This window comes from Urocitellus parryii, chromosome 2, assembly GCF_045843805.1.
Source record: "Urocitellus parryii isolate mUroPar1 chromosome 2, mUroPar1.hap1, whole genome shotgun sequence".
In the NCBI taxonomy this organism is placed as follows: domain Eukaryota; kingdom Metazoa; phylum Chordata; class Mammalia; order Rodentia; family Sciuridae; genus Urocitellus; species Urocitellus parryii.
Window position 1 is genome coordinate 147915106 of NC_135532.1, and position 20490 is coordinate 147935595.

At 36.8% G+C, this 20490-nt stretch overlaps 1 protein-coding gene across 4 annotated transcripts in view; it reads left to right on the forward strand.

The window, feature by feature from the left end:
- The window catches only part of St3gal6 (ST3 beta-galactoside alpha-2,3-sialyltransferase 6), a 70950-nt gene that overhangs the window by 22424 nt on the left and 28036 nt on the right, over positions 1-20490 (forward strand). For all 4 annotated transcript variants that reach the window (XM_026402426.2, XM_026402427.2, XM_026402425.2 and 1 more), the window contains 2 exons: positions 14239-14338; positions 16677-16754. In XM_026402426.2, the coding sequence (XP_026258211.1) occupies positions 14250-14338; positions 16677-16754 (167 nt within the window). In that variant the 5' untranslated portion in view covers positions 14239-14249. The remainder of the gene's footprint in view (positions 1-14238; positions 14339-16676; positions 16755-20490) is intronic.

Sequence of the window (20490 nt, forward strand, 5' to 3'; positions counted from 1 at the left end):
TTGTTAGGTTGATTCCCAAGTATTTTATTTTTTGGGGGGATATTGTGAATGGAGTAGTTGTCCTCATTTCCGTTTCAGAGGATTTGTGGCTCATATACAGGAATGCCTTTGATTTATGCGTGTTGATCTTATATCCTGCCACTTTTCTGAATTCATTTATTAGCTCTAATAGCTTCTTTGTAGACCCTTTTGGGTCTGCTAGGTATAGAATCATATCATCTGCAAATAGTGATAATTTAAGTTCTTCTTTTCCTATTTTTATGCCTTTAATTTCTTTTGACTGTCTAATTGCTCTGGCCAGTGTTTCGAGGACTATGTTGAACAGAAGTGGTGAGAGAGGGCATCCCTGTCTTGTACCAGATCTTAGAGGGAATGCCTTCAATTTTTCTCCATTCAGAATGATGCTGGCCTGTGGCTTATCATAGATTGCTTTTACAATGTTGAGGTATGATCCTGTTATCCCTAATTTTTCTAGCGTTTTGAACATAAAGGGATGCTGTACTTTGTCGAATGCTTTTTCTGCATCTATTGAGATGATCATATGGTTCTTATTTTTAAGTCTATTGATGTGGTGAATAACATTTATTGATTTCCGTATATTAAACCAGCCTTGCATCCCAGGGATGAATCCTACTTGATCATGATGTATAATTTTTTTGATATGTATTTGAATCCGATTCGCCAGAATTTTATTGAGGATTTTTGCGTCAAGGTTCATTAAAGATATTGGTCTGTAGTTTTCCTTCTTTGATGTGTCTTTGTCTGGTTTCGGAATCAGGGTGATGTTGGCCTCGTAGAATGAATTTGGAAGTTCTCCCTCTTTTTCTATTTCCTGAAATAGCTTGAAAAGTATTGGTGTTAGTTCCTCTTTAAAGGTTTTGTAAAACTCTGCTGTATACCCATCCGGTCCTGGGCTTTTCTTAGTTGGTAGTCTTTTGATGGTTTCTTCTATTTCCTCTATTGTTATTGGTCTGTTTAGGTTGTCTATATCCTCCTGGCTCAATCTGGGCAGATCATAGGACTCAAGGAATTTATCTATGCCTTCACTATCTTCTATTTTATTGGAGTATAAGGATTCAAAGTAATTTCTGATTATCTTCTGTATTTCTGAAGTGTCTGTTGTGATATTGCCTTTTTCATCCCGTATGCTAGTAATTTGGGTTCTCTCTCTTCTTCTCTTCGTTAGCATGGCTAAGGGTCTGTCAATTTTATTTATTTTTTCAAAGAACCAGCTTTTAGTTTTGTCAATTTTTTCAATTGTTTCTTTTGTTTCAATTTCATTAATTTCAGCTCTGATTTTAATTATTTCTTGCCTTCTACTTCTTTTGCTGTTGTTTTGCTCTTCTTTTTCTAGGATTTTGAGATGAAGTATGAGATCATTTATTTGTTGGTTTTTTCTTTTTTTGAGGAATGAACTCCAAGCAATGAATTTTCCTCTTAGAACTGCTTTCAATGTGTCCCATAGATTCCGATATGTTGTGTCTGTGTTTTCATTTAACTCTAGGAATTTTTTAATTTCCTCCTTGATGTCTTCTAAAACCCATTGATCACTCAGCAACCTATTGTTCATTCTCCAGGTGATGCTTGCTTTTTCCTTTCTTCTTTTATCATTGATTTTCAGTTTCATTCCATTATGATCAGATAAGATGCATGGTATTATCTCTACCCCTTTGTATTGTCTAAGAGTTGCCCTGTGACATAGTATATGGTCTATTTTTGAGAAGGTTCCATGTGCTGCTGAGAAAAAAGTGTAGCTACTTGATGTTGGGTGGTATAGTCTATATATGTCAATTAAGTCTAGGTTGTTAATTGTGTTATTGAGTTCTATAGTTTCCTTATTTAACTTTTGTTTGGAAGATCTGTCCAGTGGTGAGAGAGGTGTGTTGAAGTCTCCCATGATTATTGTATGTTGGTCTATTAAACTCTTGAACTTGAGAAGAGTTTGCTTGATGAATACAGCTGCACCATTATTTGGGGCATATATATTTATGATTGTTATGTCTTGTTGGTGTATGGTTCCCTTGAGCAGTATGAAGTGTCCTTCTATATCCCTTTTGATTAGCTTTGGCTTGAAATCTATTTTATTAGATATGAGTATGGACACTCCTGCTTGTTTCCGCGGTCCATATGAGTGATATGATTTTTCCCAACCTTTCACCTTCAGTCTATGTATATCTTTTCCTATCAAATGCGTCTCCTGTAGACAGCATATTGTTGGGTCTTGTTTTTTGATCCATTGTACTAGCCTGTGTCTCTTAATTGGTGAGTTTAAGCCATTAACATTTAGGGTTATTATTGAGATATGGTTTGTTCTTCTATCCATATTTGTTTATTGATGTTACTAAACCTGATTTGTTATCCTCTTTGACTACTTTCCCCCCTTTACTGTCCTACCTCCCATTGTTGGTTTTCAATGTTGTTTTCCATTTCCTCTTCCTGTAATGTTTTGCCAAGGATTTTTTGAAGAGATGGTTTTCTAGCTGCGAATTCTTTTAACTTTTGTTTATTGTGGAAGGTTTTAATTTCATCTTCTAACCTGAAGCTTAATTTCGCCGGATACACGATTCTTGGTTGGAGCCCATTGTCTTTCAGTGTTTGAAATATGTTATTCCAGGATCTTCTAGCTTTCAGAGTCTGTGTTGAGAGATCAGCTGTTATCCTGATTGGTTTACCCCTAAATGTAATCTGCTTTCTTTCTCTTGCAGCTTTTAAAATTCTCTCCTTATTCTGTATGTTGGACATCTTCATTATAATGTGTCTAGGTGTGGATCTCTTATGATTTTGCACATTCGGCGTCCTGTAGGCTTCTAGGATTTGGGATTCTGTCTCAATCTTCAATTCTGGGAAGTTTTCTCGTATTATTTCACTGAATAGACTGTTTATTCCTTTGGAATGGAGCTCTTGCCTTCCTGTATCCCAATGACTCTTAAATTTGGTCTTTTGATATTGTCCCATAATTCTTGGATGTTCTGCTCATGGTTTCTTAGCAGACTTGCTGAGCTGTCTATGTTCTTTTCCAGTTGAAATACTTTGTCTTCATTGTCTGATGTTCTCTCTTCTAAGTGATCTACTCTGCTGGTAGTATTCTCAATTGAGTTTTTAAGTTGGTTTATTGTTTCCTGCATTTCTAGAATTTCAATTTGTTTGTTTTTTATTACCTCTATCTCCCTGTGAAATTGATCTTTTACTTCCTGGATTTGTTTGTCAATGTGATCTTTCATTGTCTGATTTTGCTGTCTCATGTCTTCCTTGAGACTCCAGATCATCTGAAGCATATATATCCTGAACTCTTTATCTGATATTCCATCTGTTGCAGCTATTACCTCTTCTAAAGTTGAGTTGACCTGCATTGCTTGTGGTCCTTTCTTTCCTTGTCTTTTCATACTGCTCGCGTTTCTTTCTGCTTGGTGCAACTGTTGTGTTTTGAAATTTACCCCCTATTTATTTATGTTGCTCTTGTATACTTGAAAAGTCTCCCTTGCAGGTGCGGGCGGCGGCTGTGCCCCTACTCCAATTGGGGTGACGTGTCTACCACGCTGGCGGCTCTCTGGGCCTGTTCCGGGAGTGGAAGGCGGCTCTGCTCTGTCCCTATTCCAATTGGGGTGTCGTGACTACAATGCTGGCAGATCGCTGGGCCTGTTCCGGGCGTGGGCGGTGGGCTTGGCTGGCGGGATTCCACCTAATGGCAGTCCCTAACCTCCCTGCTTGCTAATTAATGGCTTCTCTGAGGCGCCACGCCTTCTGTAGCTGCGGGGCAGGCTGCGCGAATCAGTTGGCCTGGATCTCCGGGGTCCTGCTGCTGGCTGTTTTGATGTTGCAAGCTGTTGGAGAGTGGTGGTGTATTCTTCAGCTTTCCCGGATGGTGGCCACTGACTGCCTGGATGGAGTGTCCGCTGTTTTGATGTTGCACTCTGAAGGAGAGTGGCGGTGTATCCTTCAGCTTTCCCGGATGGTGGCCGCTGACTGCCTCGGCGGAGTGTCCGCTGTGGGGGATGGGACTGTACCGCTTCCTTCCCCTTCTGAGAACCCGTGCTCGGCCCAAGGGTCCGTGTGGGCTTGGCTGGTGGGATTCCACCTAATGGCCTTCCCTAACCTCCCTGCTTGCCAATTAATGGCTTCACTGAGGCGCCACGCCTTCTGTAGCCACAGGGCAGACCACGCGAATCAGTTGGCCTGGGTCTCCGGGCCCTGCTGCAGGCTGCTGGGATCCCTGGCACTCTATCACTTTGATTTTTTCTGCTTGCCCCTCCCCCAGCGCTGGCTAGCCAGGTTTCCTTTTGGCTGCTACTGGGAGGAGGGGTTGGAGGTCAGGTGTCTCTGGTTTCCCCCTAGCCTGTATGGAGGCTCAGCTTGATACTCCCTCTCCTGGCAAGCCTAGGAGAGATTTTATGCGAATTCCCGCTGACTGGGGGGTGAGCTGAATGACACCGACCTGTTTTGATGTCGCACTCTGAAGGAGAGTGGCGGTGTATCCTTCAGCTTTCCCGGATGGTGGCCGCTGACTGCCTCGGCGGAGTGTCCGCTGTGGGGGATGGGACTGTACCGCTTCCTTCCCCTTCTGAGAACCCGTGCTCGGCCCAAGGGTCCGTGTGGGCTTGGCTGGTGGGATTCCACCTAATGGCCTTCCCTAACCTCCCTGCTTGAATAGCCATTAATTTACTCCTGTATTGACTTGTTTTTTTTTTTCTTATGGAATAAGTAAATACTATTGTGCTAGAGGATAATCCCCATAAAAACGCTCTTCTATACTGTCAATTCCATTACTTATTGGCAAGATCACCTTTGACAAATTTTTAATTTTTTTACAATGCCAGTGGCTTGATGTTACTCGCCTAAATGCCCTCAACCTTTCTGTTCTTCATAACTCTAAGGTGTGTAATTCTTGGGTCCATGTTGTAAATAGCAATAATTGGAAATATTGTTTTGAATGTTTGGCCGGTGATTCATTTGGCACTTTTAGGTGAATAAACAGAAGTAGAATGAAGTGTATGGTATAGGTATAATGTGAAGAAAGGAGTCTTACCAGTAGTATCAAAGTGATACTGGAGTAGATGGAAGGGTAGGATGGACAAGTGTGCAAGGAATTTAAAAAGAAACCACAAACATTCCCTAGAATGGTGAGAAATTTTTCTCAAAGCCACTTCTCTTCAAAGAGAATCTGGGTAGTTCCTTCAGGGAGAATTGTGTTGATCAGAAATTTTAAAAGGTCAAGCCCTAAATACTTGTTTAAGGGATGTACCATGGACTTAGAAGGAGCTTCTAGTTCCTCTCAAATATTATTTTCTCTGAGGCCCTGATCCTTCCAGGGGGTTTCATTTCCTCTCTCCTTGACCAATGCTTTTTAAACACTGAGATCACTGAGGAAGAATCTGGTTAAAATTCAAATCCTGCCCTGTGAATCAGAGGGTGGGGCTGAGATTCTGCATTTCTACCACTTTCCCAGGTGATGCCAATACTGCTGGTTCATGGAACCACACTTTGAGTAGCAGAGGTCAAAACTATTTTGCTTTTCTTCTCATTATAAATAATCAAAATAATTTTGAATCAGTGTAATTCAGCTCCTTTACCAGACTGTGAGCTCTATTTTTCATATCCTAGATTAGAGTACATATACAATATGTGTGTGTGTGTGTGTGTGTGTGTGTGTGTAGATACATAGGCAATCTCTTATTGATGTGAATAGGTTAAAAATGTTACTTTGGTCAATGATTTGTATTATTCAGTATCCTCAATAATTTGTATAGTATTTGAGTAATATTTGTTTAGGTAGGGGGTTTTACTTTTAAATGAGAGGTTGAAGTAAATGTTTTGTTAGAAAATGGGCACCAGCATATGATGTGAAGTAAGGTTTTCAAGTAAAGTTAAAATACATTTGATGTATGATTTATGAAAATGTATTTCCACCCAAAGAATTGTACTTGAATATTCTATGCAGTTTTATTTACAATAACCAAAAATTGCTAAGAAATTAAATGTCTATTGTGTAGTGAACTAATAAATTGTCGTGTGCCATACAATCACATGATGCTTAGTAGTAAAAGTAAATGATCTTCTTGTAAATTTTGCAACATCGACAGCTTTTTCAAAGGCATTATGCTAATTGAAAGAATCAAGGAATTAGATACACACTGTGAGATTACATTTATATGAAATTTTAGAAGAATTCAATAGTGAAATTATAGTGATAGCCGATCAAGTTGCTAGGGGCCAGGAAGTAGGGGAAAGGAATTGAGTGGAATGAGGAAGTTTGGGGGTTTATGGGAATGTTTAGTATCATGGCTTTGGTGATGGTCACATACATGTATACATTCTCCCAGACTTATCAAATTGTGCACTTAAAAGTGGTGAATTATATTGTATAAAATTTTATCTCAATAAAGCTAATTTGTTTTACAAAAGTAGCCATAGTCATTATCTGTTCACAATACCTAATACTGTTTTGGAGGTTGATATCTTATCAGTAGAATATTAATTAATATTAAGAAAATTTTTAAAAAGTATCCCCTCTTAGAGAGCTGGGGCCTGGGGAGAAACCATGAATAAACAGAAGTGCCTTTAAAAGCTTCTTTGTCTATTTGCAATGGAGCTGAATCTAAAGCAAGAGATCTCGAAAACAGGAACTCCAGTTCATTTATTTTTAGCATGCAGTGTCGTTGCTATTAGTTGAATGATTGTAGTGTGTCTAGCTGTGCTATTAAAAAAACAAAATTCTGCTGAAAAGTCATTTCTTTCCTTTTCATATTCTTTCCCCTGAGTGCACTGCATTTTCTGTAGAAGATTTGGTCATCTGCTTTGGCAGTAAGGGCTTAGATTCAATTAGAGATGCAAAGATCTGTCTCCATATGCTCAGTACAAAATCTGGCAAAAGCTCTGGCTTTCTTGAGAGACTGCAAGAGAAGGGGGGTGTGTGTATATGTGTGGTTGCCTATCAATGTGTTAAGGAACTGGGGGAGGTGAGGGAAAGATAGTCAATTGTACATGTTCCCCGTTTTCTTCCATGCAGGAAGAAAAGAGATATATATTTACCAATGGAGCAGAATTTATGCAGTTGCTTCAATTTGTTAAAATTACTCAAGCTGCTTTTTTGGAAGGGGACATAAATTAATTTATAATTTCTGCTAATTTATTCAATAAAGGTCAGGGTTTTTTCTTGATTTGCACAAAATAACAATAGCTAATACTTGCAGATTTAAATTAAGCTTCTTCAGGTGTAATATTGCATGTTGTTAACTCTGTATGTACTGTTCTTTATTTCTTTAGTTATTCTCAAATACTATTCCATCAACTACATCAACAAGACTACTAATTCCTTAAGATTTATCTCTTTAATTGTAAACTGAATAGAGTTTTATATTTTAGTGTTTTCAAATAAAGTGTATTTTGTTTGTTTAGAGATGAAGTTTCCCTATGTTGCCCAGATTTGTCTTTTACACCTGTGCTCAAGTGATCCTTCTGCCTTAGCCTCCCAAGTGCTGGGATGGCAAGCACATTCTCCTGTGTCTGATTTTAAAAAGTTCATTTTAATAAATGCATACATTTAATGAGTATCAGCTCTTTGTTTATATTTATTTTGGTGCTGGGGATTGAACCTAGGGCTTCATGAATGCTAAGAACACGCTGTACCATTGAGCTCTACCTCTATCCTCTACCTTATTTTACTTTTAAAGGTATTATTAAATGAATAGGTTACAGTTTTAAAAAATACAATAATTATAGTTTTCCATAGTGTGCAACTTGAAAGTATGGGCTTTGAAATCAGACAGTCTTAGTTTGAATTTTGGCTACTACTTTGAGTATTAAACATCTCTAGCAAAGAGGTGATAATACCCTTGACCTAATTATTATGTGCAAAAGGGCTTGCTGGAATTGATTAAGTGCTTGGTAAACTATGCTGTTATTTACACCTCCTGCAAGTGGAGGTGGTCCTTGGTATATAAAAAAGGGTACCCCATACATTGGGCTATCCAACCATACTTTTTTTGGGGGGGTGGGTGGGTATTAGGGATTGAACTCAGGGGCACTCGACCACTGAGCCACATCTCCAGCCGTATTTTCTATTTTATTTAGAGGCAGGGTTTCACTGAGTTGCTTAGGACAACTATACTTTATAAAAGGATTGTGAGTTAAATAGGACTGAGCCCTGTACATCTCTCACTGTGAGGTCCTGTGCTTATCCATTAAGGCTTGTGTTATATGCAGATGGCCAGGTCTAGGAGGCTTAGGTTTAGAGGACCTTTGGATTGGGACCAAAAGAAACAGATATTAGCTGGGTGCAGTGGCGCACCCCTGTAATCTCAGTGGCTTGAGAGGCTGAAACAGGAGAATTATAAGTTCAAAGCCAACCTTAGCAACAGCGAGGCATTTAGCAACTAACTCAGTGAGACCCTGTCTCTAAATAAAATACAAAATAGGGCTGGGGACATGGCTCAGTGGTTGAGTGCTCCTGAGTTCAATCCTCAGTAACAAACATTAATGCATGGCTGGAGCTGGAGGGTCTGTCCTAGATTTGTTTACACAGGTTTGTTTAAAATGTCCTAGGCATATTACTGTAGAGAATAATCACAAAACTGAGTTGTAAATACAAAGAGGAAGACAGGCAAACTGCAAAATCTGTTGTAGACTTCAGTGTGTATCAGTGTGAGCTGAGGGTCAGCAGAGACCTGAAAGGAGGAAGGCTTCTCAGAGGACTGAGTGGACACAAATGTTAACAGGGCCACTTGGTAAAGGTGTGGAGGTAAGCTATGAAGACAGATACCTAGCTAAGGGCTAAGTTGTGGCTGAAATCTAGCTGTTGCTAATATAATAGATATTGGGTGCTCACAGGACTATGTGAAATCAGAGGAGCTGTTATTTTCTAATTTGCACAAAAATTCAAGTTATCGGGTGGTATTAAACAGCATACTGGATGTGAGAGGAGACCCAGTAATGGAAAGATAAAGTCATCTGTCACTGAGGAAGCAGGAAGGAAAGGGAAGCCTTGCTACAGACTGGCTTGGACATGATTTTGGATCCTAGATACAAAATTCACTGAAAGATTGGCTGAAGAGCTCCTGGGGCCTAAGAGAAGAATAAAGACTTTACAAAACTATGATATCATTTAAGAATACAGCAGCAACAGGCTTTTGAATTTTGTTATACACCTATTAGGCAGAAGATGTAAACTTTTTTCTTTTGTTGTTTTAGGTCAAATTCAACCAACAGAGGCATAATATTTAAAACTAAATAATACAATAAAGAATACTCTTAAATTTTAACAAAATGAAGAGCCGTAATTTTAAATTTTCTATTAAGAAGTATTTTCAGTTTTTTATGTTTTTTTGGCAATGAGTCCAGAAGTCTAAGTCAATAGCCTATATTACACACTATCAAATAACATAAGAGAATCATGAATAATACTGTACAAAAACTTAAGAATCACAAATGTAAATGTTATGGGCAATATGGGCAATGACCAAACAGACTGTTTTATCCTGAGACTCCATATCATATAAGAAATGCTTCTCCCATGGGAAAACCCTGCCTTTGTACCCATAGCATAGAATAATGACAGTACGAAATGGCAAAATTGTTCCTTCTATTCTTATACGCTGTACTTGTGCAATGTACCCTAAATGTGTAGAAAGTTTAATGTTTGTCTAGACATTAGTAACCATTCTTTAAATTGTACTTAACTAGGATTGTTTTGACCCACTTCCCCTTTTACTTATCATTTTAGATTTCATAATTTTTTGTTTATGGGTTTGAACCATGGCAACAGCCACTTATGATTAATGTATTGAGATGCTTTACTTGTGGTTTTAGACAATAAAAGTATGCTCTAACCCCTGGAGGGGTTCAAGGAGTGTAGGCTTGCAGCCTGCTTCTCGTTCTACCAGCTGGTGCCTCAACTGCTGGTGAATAAAGATGGTTTCATCTGCTTTAAGACTGAACCTGTGATTTATTGCAATAAAAAAAAAAAGAATACAGCAGCAAGAACCCATTTTCAGCAGTTGTGATACCCAAGATTGGCACAGGCTCAACAGGAACTGGACCAAACTATTGATCTTTAATCAAGGGCTCCTGGGGCTCCCTTTTCTTAGACCAGGATCAGTCCCAGAACTTGGTGACTGTGTCTGAAGAAGGACTTTAGAAAGCACCTGCAAGGCCAAGGCTGTTTCTTCCTTGGTGTTATATAATATTTATTGAGATACTTTTGTACTTGGTAAGTAGAATAAAGTTTCCAGAATTCTTGCTGAATACAATATTTTTTTCTAGCTGGTTGAGAAAACAAGCTCCCTTTGGTTTGAGAAAGCATTAGAAGAATCTGCAAATAAAAATCTGATGAGTTTTGAAGTGTCATTCCGTAGGATTTGTTTTGTTTTTATAAACAATGCTAACATGGTTGGGAGGAGCAGAATTAGAAGGAATGGGGTTATTATTAATATGGTTTTATTTCAGCAGAGTTTATATCAAAAAGACTATAAACTTTCAATTTTGCCAATTGATGTTAAATAGATACTGCTTAAGGAGTTGGTAGAATCGATAAATTAGAGAAATGTCATGTTTTGTCTGATATCAAAAGAATGTGCCTGTGCTCATTTGTGAAACTCACTTCTGTGAGAGGCTGTGTGGTACAGGGACTCTGGTGTGGTAGATTTAGGTTTGAGTCCCGATTCTGCTGCTTGTGAACTTGGGAAAGTTATTGCACCTCTCAGACCTTCAGTTTCATCATCTCTAAAATAAAAATTGCAAGTTTACTACTTCCCTCACAGGATCATTGACAATATGACATAAGATAATGCACCCAAAGCATTTATCCTCCTTGGCACATGGTAAGCACTCATACTTCACAGGAATTCAGATCAGCTGTTATTCACTGAGCATGTGCCGTGTACTAGGCATTTAAGGTAAAAAAGAATTAACACAAAGCATCAGGGATCTGCATATTCAATAACTGTCTGCTTAGCCTCTTCTTTGTGACAGTGCTATGTTAGAAGTACTAGAAATAAAATGCTAGAGAAGAAAGACAGGGCCTGCTTTTGTGGCACTTGCTGTCTTGTGGGAGTACTAACTGTACCATCTGTTATGGTCTATGCAGTTCAGGGGGTCTGTTATTTCTTTTTCCCTCCATGGTTCTGTACTGCGTCCTAGAGCAGTGTTTCTCAAACTTTTCTGTATGTAAGAATCAAATTGGAGGAAGCTTGTAGGGACTCCAGAATCTGCATACTAACACCCTTCACCCCACTGGTGCTAACCCTTGAATGCTGCCCTAGAGCTGCCTTCCTTTCACTGCTGTGTGAGTTGACCCTTCCAAAACTGCACACACCAGCATGGCACCATAAGGAGGTTTCAGATTAGAATTCTCTCTAATGCATTTTATCTTGAGATGACAGGATGACACCAGGAATAGAACTCTGAAAGGGTCAGACTGAAAATCTATTTCTTTCTCCCTTGAACTGTGTGATCTGAGACAACTTTAGAAACTTTCATTTCCTTATTCATCAAGAAAATCATATCTGCACACCCATTTGACAAGCATATTTTGAGCCAGGTGTGAGCCAAATGATAGACATTCAAGCTTTGTATGAACCTCAAAGCTCCATACAAATAAAATATAGATTTTTTATTAAAATGGAGGAAAAAACATTGCCACAATTGAGCTAAGTTCAGAGTTTGAGAAGAAATAAATATTTGACCTTTGCCAATGAGCTCTACTTCCCTCTCTGCCCTTTATCCACCCTGAAGAGGAATAATTGCATTGTGATAAACTTAGTCAAAGATGTTGTAGGGCCCCTGGTTTCAGAACCACCTGCAGCCCCTAAACTGGCATCTGTTGCGTTCAATGTCAAGATCTTGAAACATGTTTGCGCGGGCACTTGAAGCTGTATTCCAAGGCCTTAGGTATTTGTGAAAGCAAACACCCTATGTTAAATTACAACTAGTTTTCCTTTGATTGCTTTTCACAAAGCAAGATGGTCATCCATTTATAGAATTTTAATTACAGAACTCATTTATTTATGTTAGCTTTTTCCTGTGAACAAGCAGAGGAACCATACATGTTTATCACAAGGATATCCTGGCTGACCCTGGTCTACTTTGCAATTTGAATATCAAAGCTTTAAATTGGACATGAAATACTAGAGAGTAGCCAAGCTTCCTACTTTAAAAAAATTTTTTTTCAGGTGCTATATGTAATGGTTCTTCAAGAGTAGGTTCATTTTACTTTTGAAGGAAAAAAGAATGCTCTCTCACACTTATTTGTTTTCAGTTAAACCACATTTTTACTGAATGAAAAACAACAAAACAAAAACCTTACCCATAACTCCATGCTCTGTAATACATAGATTGCCCAAAGAGTATGTTTTGGGGGTTAGATATATGAATTTTAAATGCTGACTTTTAAAATCTAGGCCTTTATACATTTTCTTATCTTAGATAGAAGTAAAATTTGCAGACACTGATAAGTTGCATCCTTGTTGGATATTTACATAAATGATATTATTCCTAGTAGAAATATAAATGCTTAATTTGAACAATTTAAGCAAGTTGTTGGTTGACTATTTTGGCCAATGATAAATTGCCTTCCAGGACAGTGTAATAATCCAATGAGGTAGAGGGTGTGCTCTCACTTGCAAATATGTGAGGATGCTTGGGTTGCAAGAAGCAAACTGGTTTACCTAAGGCCACCCAAGCTTCATGTGCAGTGGGGCTGTGAATCATGTCTTCTGATCTCCAGATAATGTTAATTCTTCACAAGAATCATGTCTACTAAATTAGAAGTATGTGCAAACTGAAGTTTGTTCCTTTAATTTATTTGTTTATTTGCTTTCTCCTGACATAGCATTCATTTCTAACTAATGTATAATAGTGGCATATGGGAGTGGTGGCTGCACAGAACAGTAGCTAACAGCAAGAGAGGAGTCAGAGAAATCTCAGCCAAATAATTATTGCAGCTTAGGACTGCTTAGCAATTATGCCCACACCCTGATTAGCTCCAGAGGGTCACAGCTCTAAAATGCCTAGCACAAATATAATGTTTGTTAAGATTATCTTGCGTCACCAAGAAAAGCTCAAATTATTTTTAGTGTATTCCACTTAAAAAGACAAGGAGGTGGTTTACATTTTTCAGTTGAACTTATTTTTTTTCCATATTGTTATGGGTGCATTACAACTGTACATAATGGTGGGATTCGTTGTTATGTATTTAAACAAACACAATTGCACTTGAACTTATTTACCATTGAAAGTGTGTCAACATTATGTTATTTGGAAATGTATCCAACCAAACTCCCACTTCCTATTCTGCATCGCTGTAATTGAGATTAACAGATATGGATAGGAGTTAGAATAGAGACACATACAATTGTTTAGATGAACTATAAACTAGGTAAGGGAGGCAGAGAAATAGCATAGCTATTTAAAGTCACATGCACTAAAATAGAAGATTTATTATGAAACCATATATCAAATTTGTCTTTTGCATTTAATTACATATGAAAGTGGGAGTTTTTCATTTCCATTTTTGAAGCAAAGAGTAGGGGATTAGACAAATGTGTTAGAGTGGTTTATAAAAAATTTATTCTATGAGGGTTTTTTCCACTTACATACTAGAAAGAAATGTGTTCAGATTTTTGTTTGCACATGTGCAGTGAACTATACCGATTCATTAACAAAAATAAGCAAGAAATCAGCTCAATATACCTATGTAGAAAAATTTGTTGTCTAAATGTACATAAAAATTGAGGATGTCAGAAATATTTTTCAGTAGATATTTACCCTCAGGTTTTTCAAAATTAGAAAGACCCATGAAAATTATAAGGTATGACATTTAAAAGCCATTTTAAGCTCTGAAAACATGTAATACTTATTCACATCTTAAGGCATATATTCACTTTATATGAGAAGGAGAAAACGGATATTCAATGTTTCTGAAAAAAATTTGATATAGACATGTATAAAATTTTGTTCTGAAGGAACTTTTCTTTCTAACTTAAGAAAGTATTAGGTAAGTCCCTCGTTTTGAATCCATTAACTGTTTATTGGTCTAAACACATACCATATTGTATTGATTAGCTGATAAGAGGAGAAGCAGAAAAAATATTCTCATTCTGCACATTGAATATTTTCAGATTTACAAATCTACATTGTTTTCTTCTGTTCCCCTTATGTATATTTATTTGCTGTGACTTTATATTTGAAATATTGTGAAAAACTTTCTAACATTCTTCCCATTTCTTTGGACTTTGTCTTGTATTTCAGGTGGGCCAGCCATGAGAGGGTACCTCGTGGCCATATTCCTCAGTGCTGTTTTTCTCTATTATGTTCTGCATTGTATATTGTGGGGAACAAATGTTTATGGGTAAGTTTCATTTTTGCTACTTAAACATAATTCCCAAACTAGACTTTCATACAAACTTACTCCTCAAATTATAGTAGAGGGACTAAAGCATTGTAATATTTTGTATCTTTTCTAAGTTTCCATTAAAATTTGGGGTCTAACCATTCCAGTATCCTATAGATTAGTATCTATAACAATTTGAAAATTTGTAAATAACACTACATTTTACTGACTCTCCAGTGAAGCAGTAGTGGTAACAATCTTTGGGACATAATATTTGCATTTATACAATAGTTCATCTCCTTGAATTAATGGAGTAATTCTTAGTCTCAGTGGCATTTGACTTTTGGGGCCTAAAATGCTTAGATAAGAGATTGTTGATAAAATGTAAACACTACATTTGTTTTTCCTTTGTTTAAAAGTATTTGATGAATGATGATATATGTATTTTTAAAAATAACTTTGACTTGATAATATCAACCCCCAAACTTTTAATAGGCACAGATAACTTTGCTTTAGAAAATCTCCATAAGTAAGTTTTATCCTTCTCCCCTTTGTCAGTCCTTTGGCTAGGAATAAAGTTTTGATGACCTTTAAATCCTAAATAGAGAGCAACACAAAATCAACTCAAAATACACTCCATGGCAACTTGCTGTCTTAGACAGAGGAGTATTTTTTTTTTGTCAATTTTTCAATTCTAGGTCTTAGAGCTTAGATTATGCTTCTAGCTTATGCTTACTAGATAAAAATATTAATGGTTCTATAACTAATTTCTATAACTAACTAATTGGAAAACAATTACAGTGCTTTTCTTGGAAGGAAGTTAGGCAAATGGCTACTGAACAAAACAAAAACAATAACAATGCCCCTGGGCTAGAGAGCTCTGAGGTCTATTATCCATTCCATGATGATTACCCAACAGTGGTCTCTCCCTCCATCTCTGTCATATCCTTTCTATCCCACTCTTAGTAGTGAAAGACAAAAACCAGAGAAAACAAAAACCTATTAAATTGTTACTTCCCTCTAGATCCTATTATTTGTCACAGGGGAAAGGACAAAATAATAAAAAGGGTCAAATACAACACAGTCTTTTGTCATCTAACTTGAGGCGTATCCAAACCAAGCAAACACATTCTTACAATCATAGAAAGTACCCAGGGGAGTTATCTCAAAAGTGTGTGTGTGCACCATGAACTTGATTCCTTCAAAAAATATTTAAGATGGTAATTGTTTTTGCTTTAACAGACACCCGAAGTTTGACTTTGCAATATCCTAAAGTAGTTTGTTTTCGGTTTTAATGACCTTTGAAGTCTAATAATATATATCCCATTTTCCTCTAAATATAAGTCAGGGTTTGTGGCCTGATGTGCTGTTCTACCATATTTATGTTTGTATCTTTCTTATTTGTTAATCAAAGGGTCCTTGCCATTTGTGGTACTCAACAAAAGATGTTTCCCTACATAAGGACTTTATGAGATTTTTAGTTCAGAAACCTATTTCAATATTTTAAATATAAAATCTTCTAACAATGGAGATTTTGTATTTAAATATAGAAAATTATGTTTATCCATAAATGGGTGAGTCTGTTTCTTTCAGTTTGAATCCTGTTGATTATAGAGGAAAATTGATTATTTTTATAGCATTTCTTCACATCGTTGATAATTGTCAGTTAGGTTTTTATATTAAGCTATTTTATTCTTTCCCAGCTAGTCTGCATCCTGCTACCCTCCACCCCTTTGGTTCATTTTCATTGTTGTTCTCTGTCATCTTTCACAATACCCTTTTAAATTTCGGAGACAAGTACTCCATTCAGGAGTCACACAAGGGCCTAACCTGTGCCAAGAATAGAGAAGCATTAGTTAAGATTCCAAATGCTGTGATTTATGGAGTCCCCAGGATCACGAGGCAAAAAGCCTATTGAAACTGCTCAGGTCAGGTGTTTTTGTGATGTTCCCTGTTGGTAGGCGGCCCTAGATGTGGCACGGTAGATGATAATCATGTGTCCTTGGAGTGAGTTTGGTTTCTCTGGCTCTTGAGAGAGTCTAAAAATGGAGCGTGGTTTTGGCTTCTACTAGGTAACCCTATCCCTTCTCTGAGAGTCCTTTGACTCACTGCTCTTTGAACCACTTCTTGGGTTGCTAGTCCTTGGCCTTTTCCACACTCCCTGGCCTTATACTTGAAGATCCTCAAGTGTGTATGGGACTTGGAGACGGTCAGACCTCAGGGCTGCAGGGTGGATTTTGACCCCCTGCCCAATAGCCTGTCAGTGGTGGCAACGAGCAGGCTTCCGGGCATTTGGCTTCCTTTTGGGCATGCTTCCAGGTCCTGCTTTCTGACAGACACTATTTTTGTCTTCTAGGGTACCACCTATAGAAATGAAGCAGCGAAATAAGATCCAGCCTTGTTTATCAAAGCCAGCTTTTGCATCTCTCTTGAGGTAAAAATAAATAGACAAAATAGAGTGTTTAAAAAAAAAAACAAACCTGTGGCATACAAAATGTTCATGTTTGCAATTGTTTTCAACACTGGTTTACTATTTTTTTTTTTTCATACAAATCTTAACAGTGTAAGGTGGGCACACCATAGTTAAGGAAGAGCTTGAATATCCTGTGTCTTTTCTGTGCTTTTAGTCAGAGCTCTGCACATATTTTAAGAAAAGGTACCAAAGAACTCAATCAGACCAGTATTCTTTCCACACAACTAAGATTAGAGAGGTGTTATTTAGGTTTGGTCATAAAAATGATAAGTATTCTTTAGGTTGTATTTCCCCTACCTTGTTCCCAAGCTATTTTCACTCTTATTATTTTGTGGTTTCTTCTCCTTTGCCTCTAAGTCAAACTTTACGATTAGAAATTTTGGTCCTTGTTCTGTGAAATACCTTTGGCTGTGAATCTGCGTTTTTCTCATCTCCTCCTGTTTGAACAAAAGCAGACAGTGTCCCAGATAAGTGGTAGCTTCTCAAGCTCCAAGAAAGGTCTTTGGTTCCTTCACCTCTGCCACTAATTCTACATTGCTTTCATCAAGGAAAGCTGGAAATAAGTATGCAGGAGGGAATCTAGTTTGTATATGTCCAACTCCCCAGTGGCAAAAAGGAAATGGAAAATTCTTCAGGCTGCCCCTAAAGATTCTGAAAAGGAGAATCAGATTCCTGAAGAGGTAGGAAGCAGTGGCTTAGGAAAAGCAAAGAGGACAGTATGACCTTTGCAACTTGACCACACAGATGATGAAAAAGAATAGGACTTATTCATTGTCTTTGAATGATGTCTCCTGTTTACTCTGGTTTTCTAATGTGTAAATTTGCATATATAGGTTTATTCAATAAGCTTTGTTGAATAGGCATTTAATTTTAAAAGTGAGGCCAAAGTTTATTCAAAAACAAGTTATGAAATTGGAGAATTTGTAAAAATTACAGTTGCTTAGGTTAATATTCAATTTAATACAGTATATTGGTTCTTTTACCTATTATAAAGCTTTTTGTTCTTGTTAACATTAAATCAATGCATAATGTCCTATTTACTAATGTCCTGTGTTTGAGATTTGCTTAAGTCTTTATACTGATGCCATTTATATTGACATCTGGGCATTGAAATGATGCTATGCTTTTATTTCCTATATTTTAAAAACCAGAGTTAGAGCTTTGCACATTTAAAAAAATCATATTAATTAAACTTAATTTCTGTAATTTTTCAGAGAGGGATCCAAAGATATTACCTTGCAAAATTTTGGATGGATAGGGAAAAAGTCAAGGACAATTTAGCCTTGAGAGTTTAGACAATTGATAATCAAAGTTTCTAAAGCAATAAAAGGACAAAATACTAAATATTTTGAATCAGGAAATAAGATTCCATAAACCACATTAATAGGGAGAAATTTTTCTTGGCTATGTATTTGATTTAATATCATAATGTATTACCCTTTGCACCTATACTTTTAAAGTTGGAAATCAATAAAGCATGACAGGCCAATCATGCCATAAGTGCAGAGCTGTGGAAAGTCCTTAGCATTTTCACTACATTTTTCACTTAACCAGTTGTATAACTGAAGAAGTTAAAACTGATGTTCTTGCTTTCCTAGCACTTTCTGATTACTAACAAACTATCAGTTTTCAAAATGAACCATGTTTTAACAGGCATATTTTTCTGAAATTTTAAATAAGAGTACTTATTTTCACAATAAAAAATATTTTCCCAGACTTTTACTCACTTTTAGTAAATGGCATAGAATGCAAATAATAATTAATCTATATGCAATGTAAATAATGACTTTTTGTTGTAGTTGTCAGGATTTTCAAAGTGCTTTTTTTTTATCCACACATGTACTTCTGTGTATCTTGACTTTGATAGATTGCTGATCAAAAGTCTTCTAGATAATAAAAAATAAGAGACATAAATGATCATGTTTAATTGTATAAAATGGATATAAAATCTTCAGCATTTTTTCATTAAGCATCCCAGAATTCAGAATTTCTTTTACTATATTATGTGACTATGTCTTCCCATTACTGGTTCTTAACCTTTGCGGCCACAGACCCTTAGAAATCAGTCAGCTCTGAAAAACTGAAGAAACGTACAAATTTTTTGTACATGATTACATGCAATAGCTGTTTGTAGTCTTTCCATGGATGCATGTCCAGGTTGGGCCACTACAAAACTAGATGAGTGTGTTTATACTTTTTGACTATGACTCATAATAAAGACATTTCACTTGAACACAGTACACATATATATTTATAATAAGAAAAAAAACAATATTTTACCCTTACTATCCAAGATATACTGTGTTCTGTTCTGTTCATATTTTTTGAAGTATGCTGATCATTACTCCAAAAATTGATTTCATAAGCCACATATAGGTGGCAGATAACAAGTTAATATGCTACTCTAGAATCAAGGTACTCTATAACTTTAATTTAAAAAATGGATATTTACATCTTGAGAAAACCCCAAAAGGTTAAATAAAGTGTGAATACAAGTACATATGTTCAGCAGGTCTGTAAGTCTGTCATCTAAGGGACAAGTAGATTTGTACTTGTCAGGTGAGCATAGTCCCCTAGAGCTTGCCATATTCTCAGAAAGAGAGGAATTATTATTATCAATCAGGAAGTTGCACATAAAAACCTGGAGTGTTATAATGTGAACACCTTTCTTCAGAATTCAGTTTGCCCATGGATTTTAGTTTTGTCATGAGCACATTAGTGACCCCAGATGAGTTACATCACTTTTCCTACCTTTAGTTTCTTCACCTACATTGACTAATGCACTTTACCTGCCCTGCCAGGCTTTTTACCAATAACAATCATGGAAATATAATATATATTCTAATATAATATTATATACTGTAGTATATATTTATATGTACAATATATATACAGTGTATCATATGTTATAGTGTATATACATTGTAATATATACAATGTGACAATTACAATAAGTAGTCATTACTCTGTACATAGATTAATAATTATTTGCATTCTATGTAATTCACTAAAAGTCAGTAAAAGGAAAAATTTCTAATCAATGTGATATCATACAATGTAACATGTAACAGTATTTTGTGATATGATGCACTGTAGTATATGCAATGTAATATAATTATTACAGGTAAAGCTAATACTTATTGAGCCCCTGATATGTCTGAAATATGATATCAAACAATTATTTCACTTAGAAATAAATAAAAGTCATCTAGTACAAGGTCCAACTGGAAATATTAGTCATTAGTTAGCATCAGTGTTCCTAGTGCTAACTCCAAGCAAGTCTTTTATTGGTGCAGTTAACTAGGGTTCAATTTTCCAAGGAAGACTGGGAAGCTCAGGAGCCTTCTCTCAAGGTCAAATCAGGTGACCTGATATTTCCTCTTCCCAAGGCAGATCCTAGGTTCAAGATTAACACTGATATAGAAATGACATTTGCAGGTTGACTGGCTCTTGAGACTGCTATCACTATCACAGCTGAATCTGGGACATCATAGCTGGAGCAGAGAGGGCTGGTCTCACCTACTTTCCTTCTCCTGAATGCAGTGTCATTTCATAATTCAGCTCTGAAAACATTAAGCTCTTTTGACTTGCTCAAGTTTTATGACTCCTGAGTGACAAAGCCAGGATAAAATTGAGGCTCTCTCACTCTTCCTGAGTCTTACTTTTTGTCATGCAGCCCTCTGAAGCCCCTGTATCA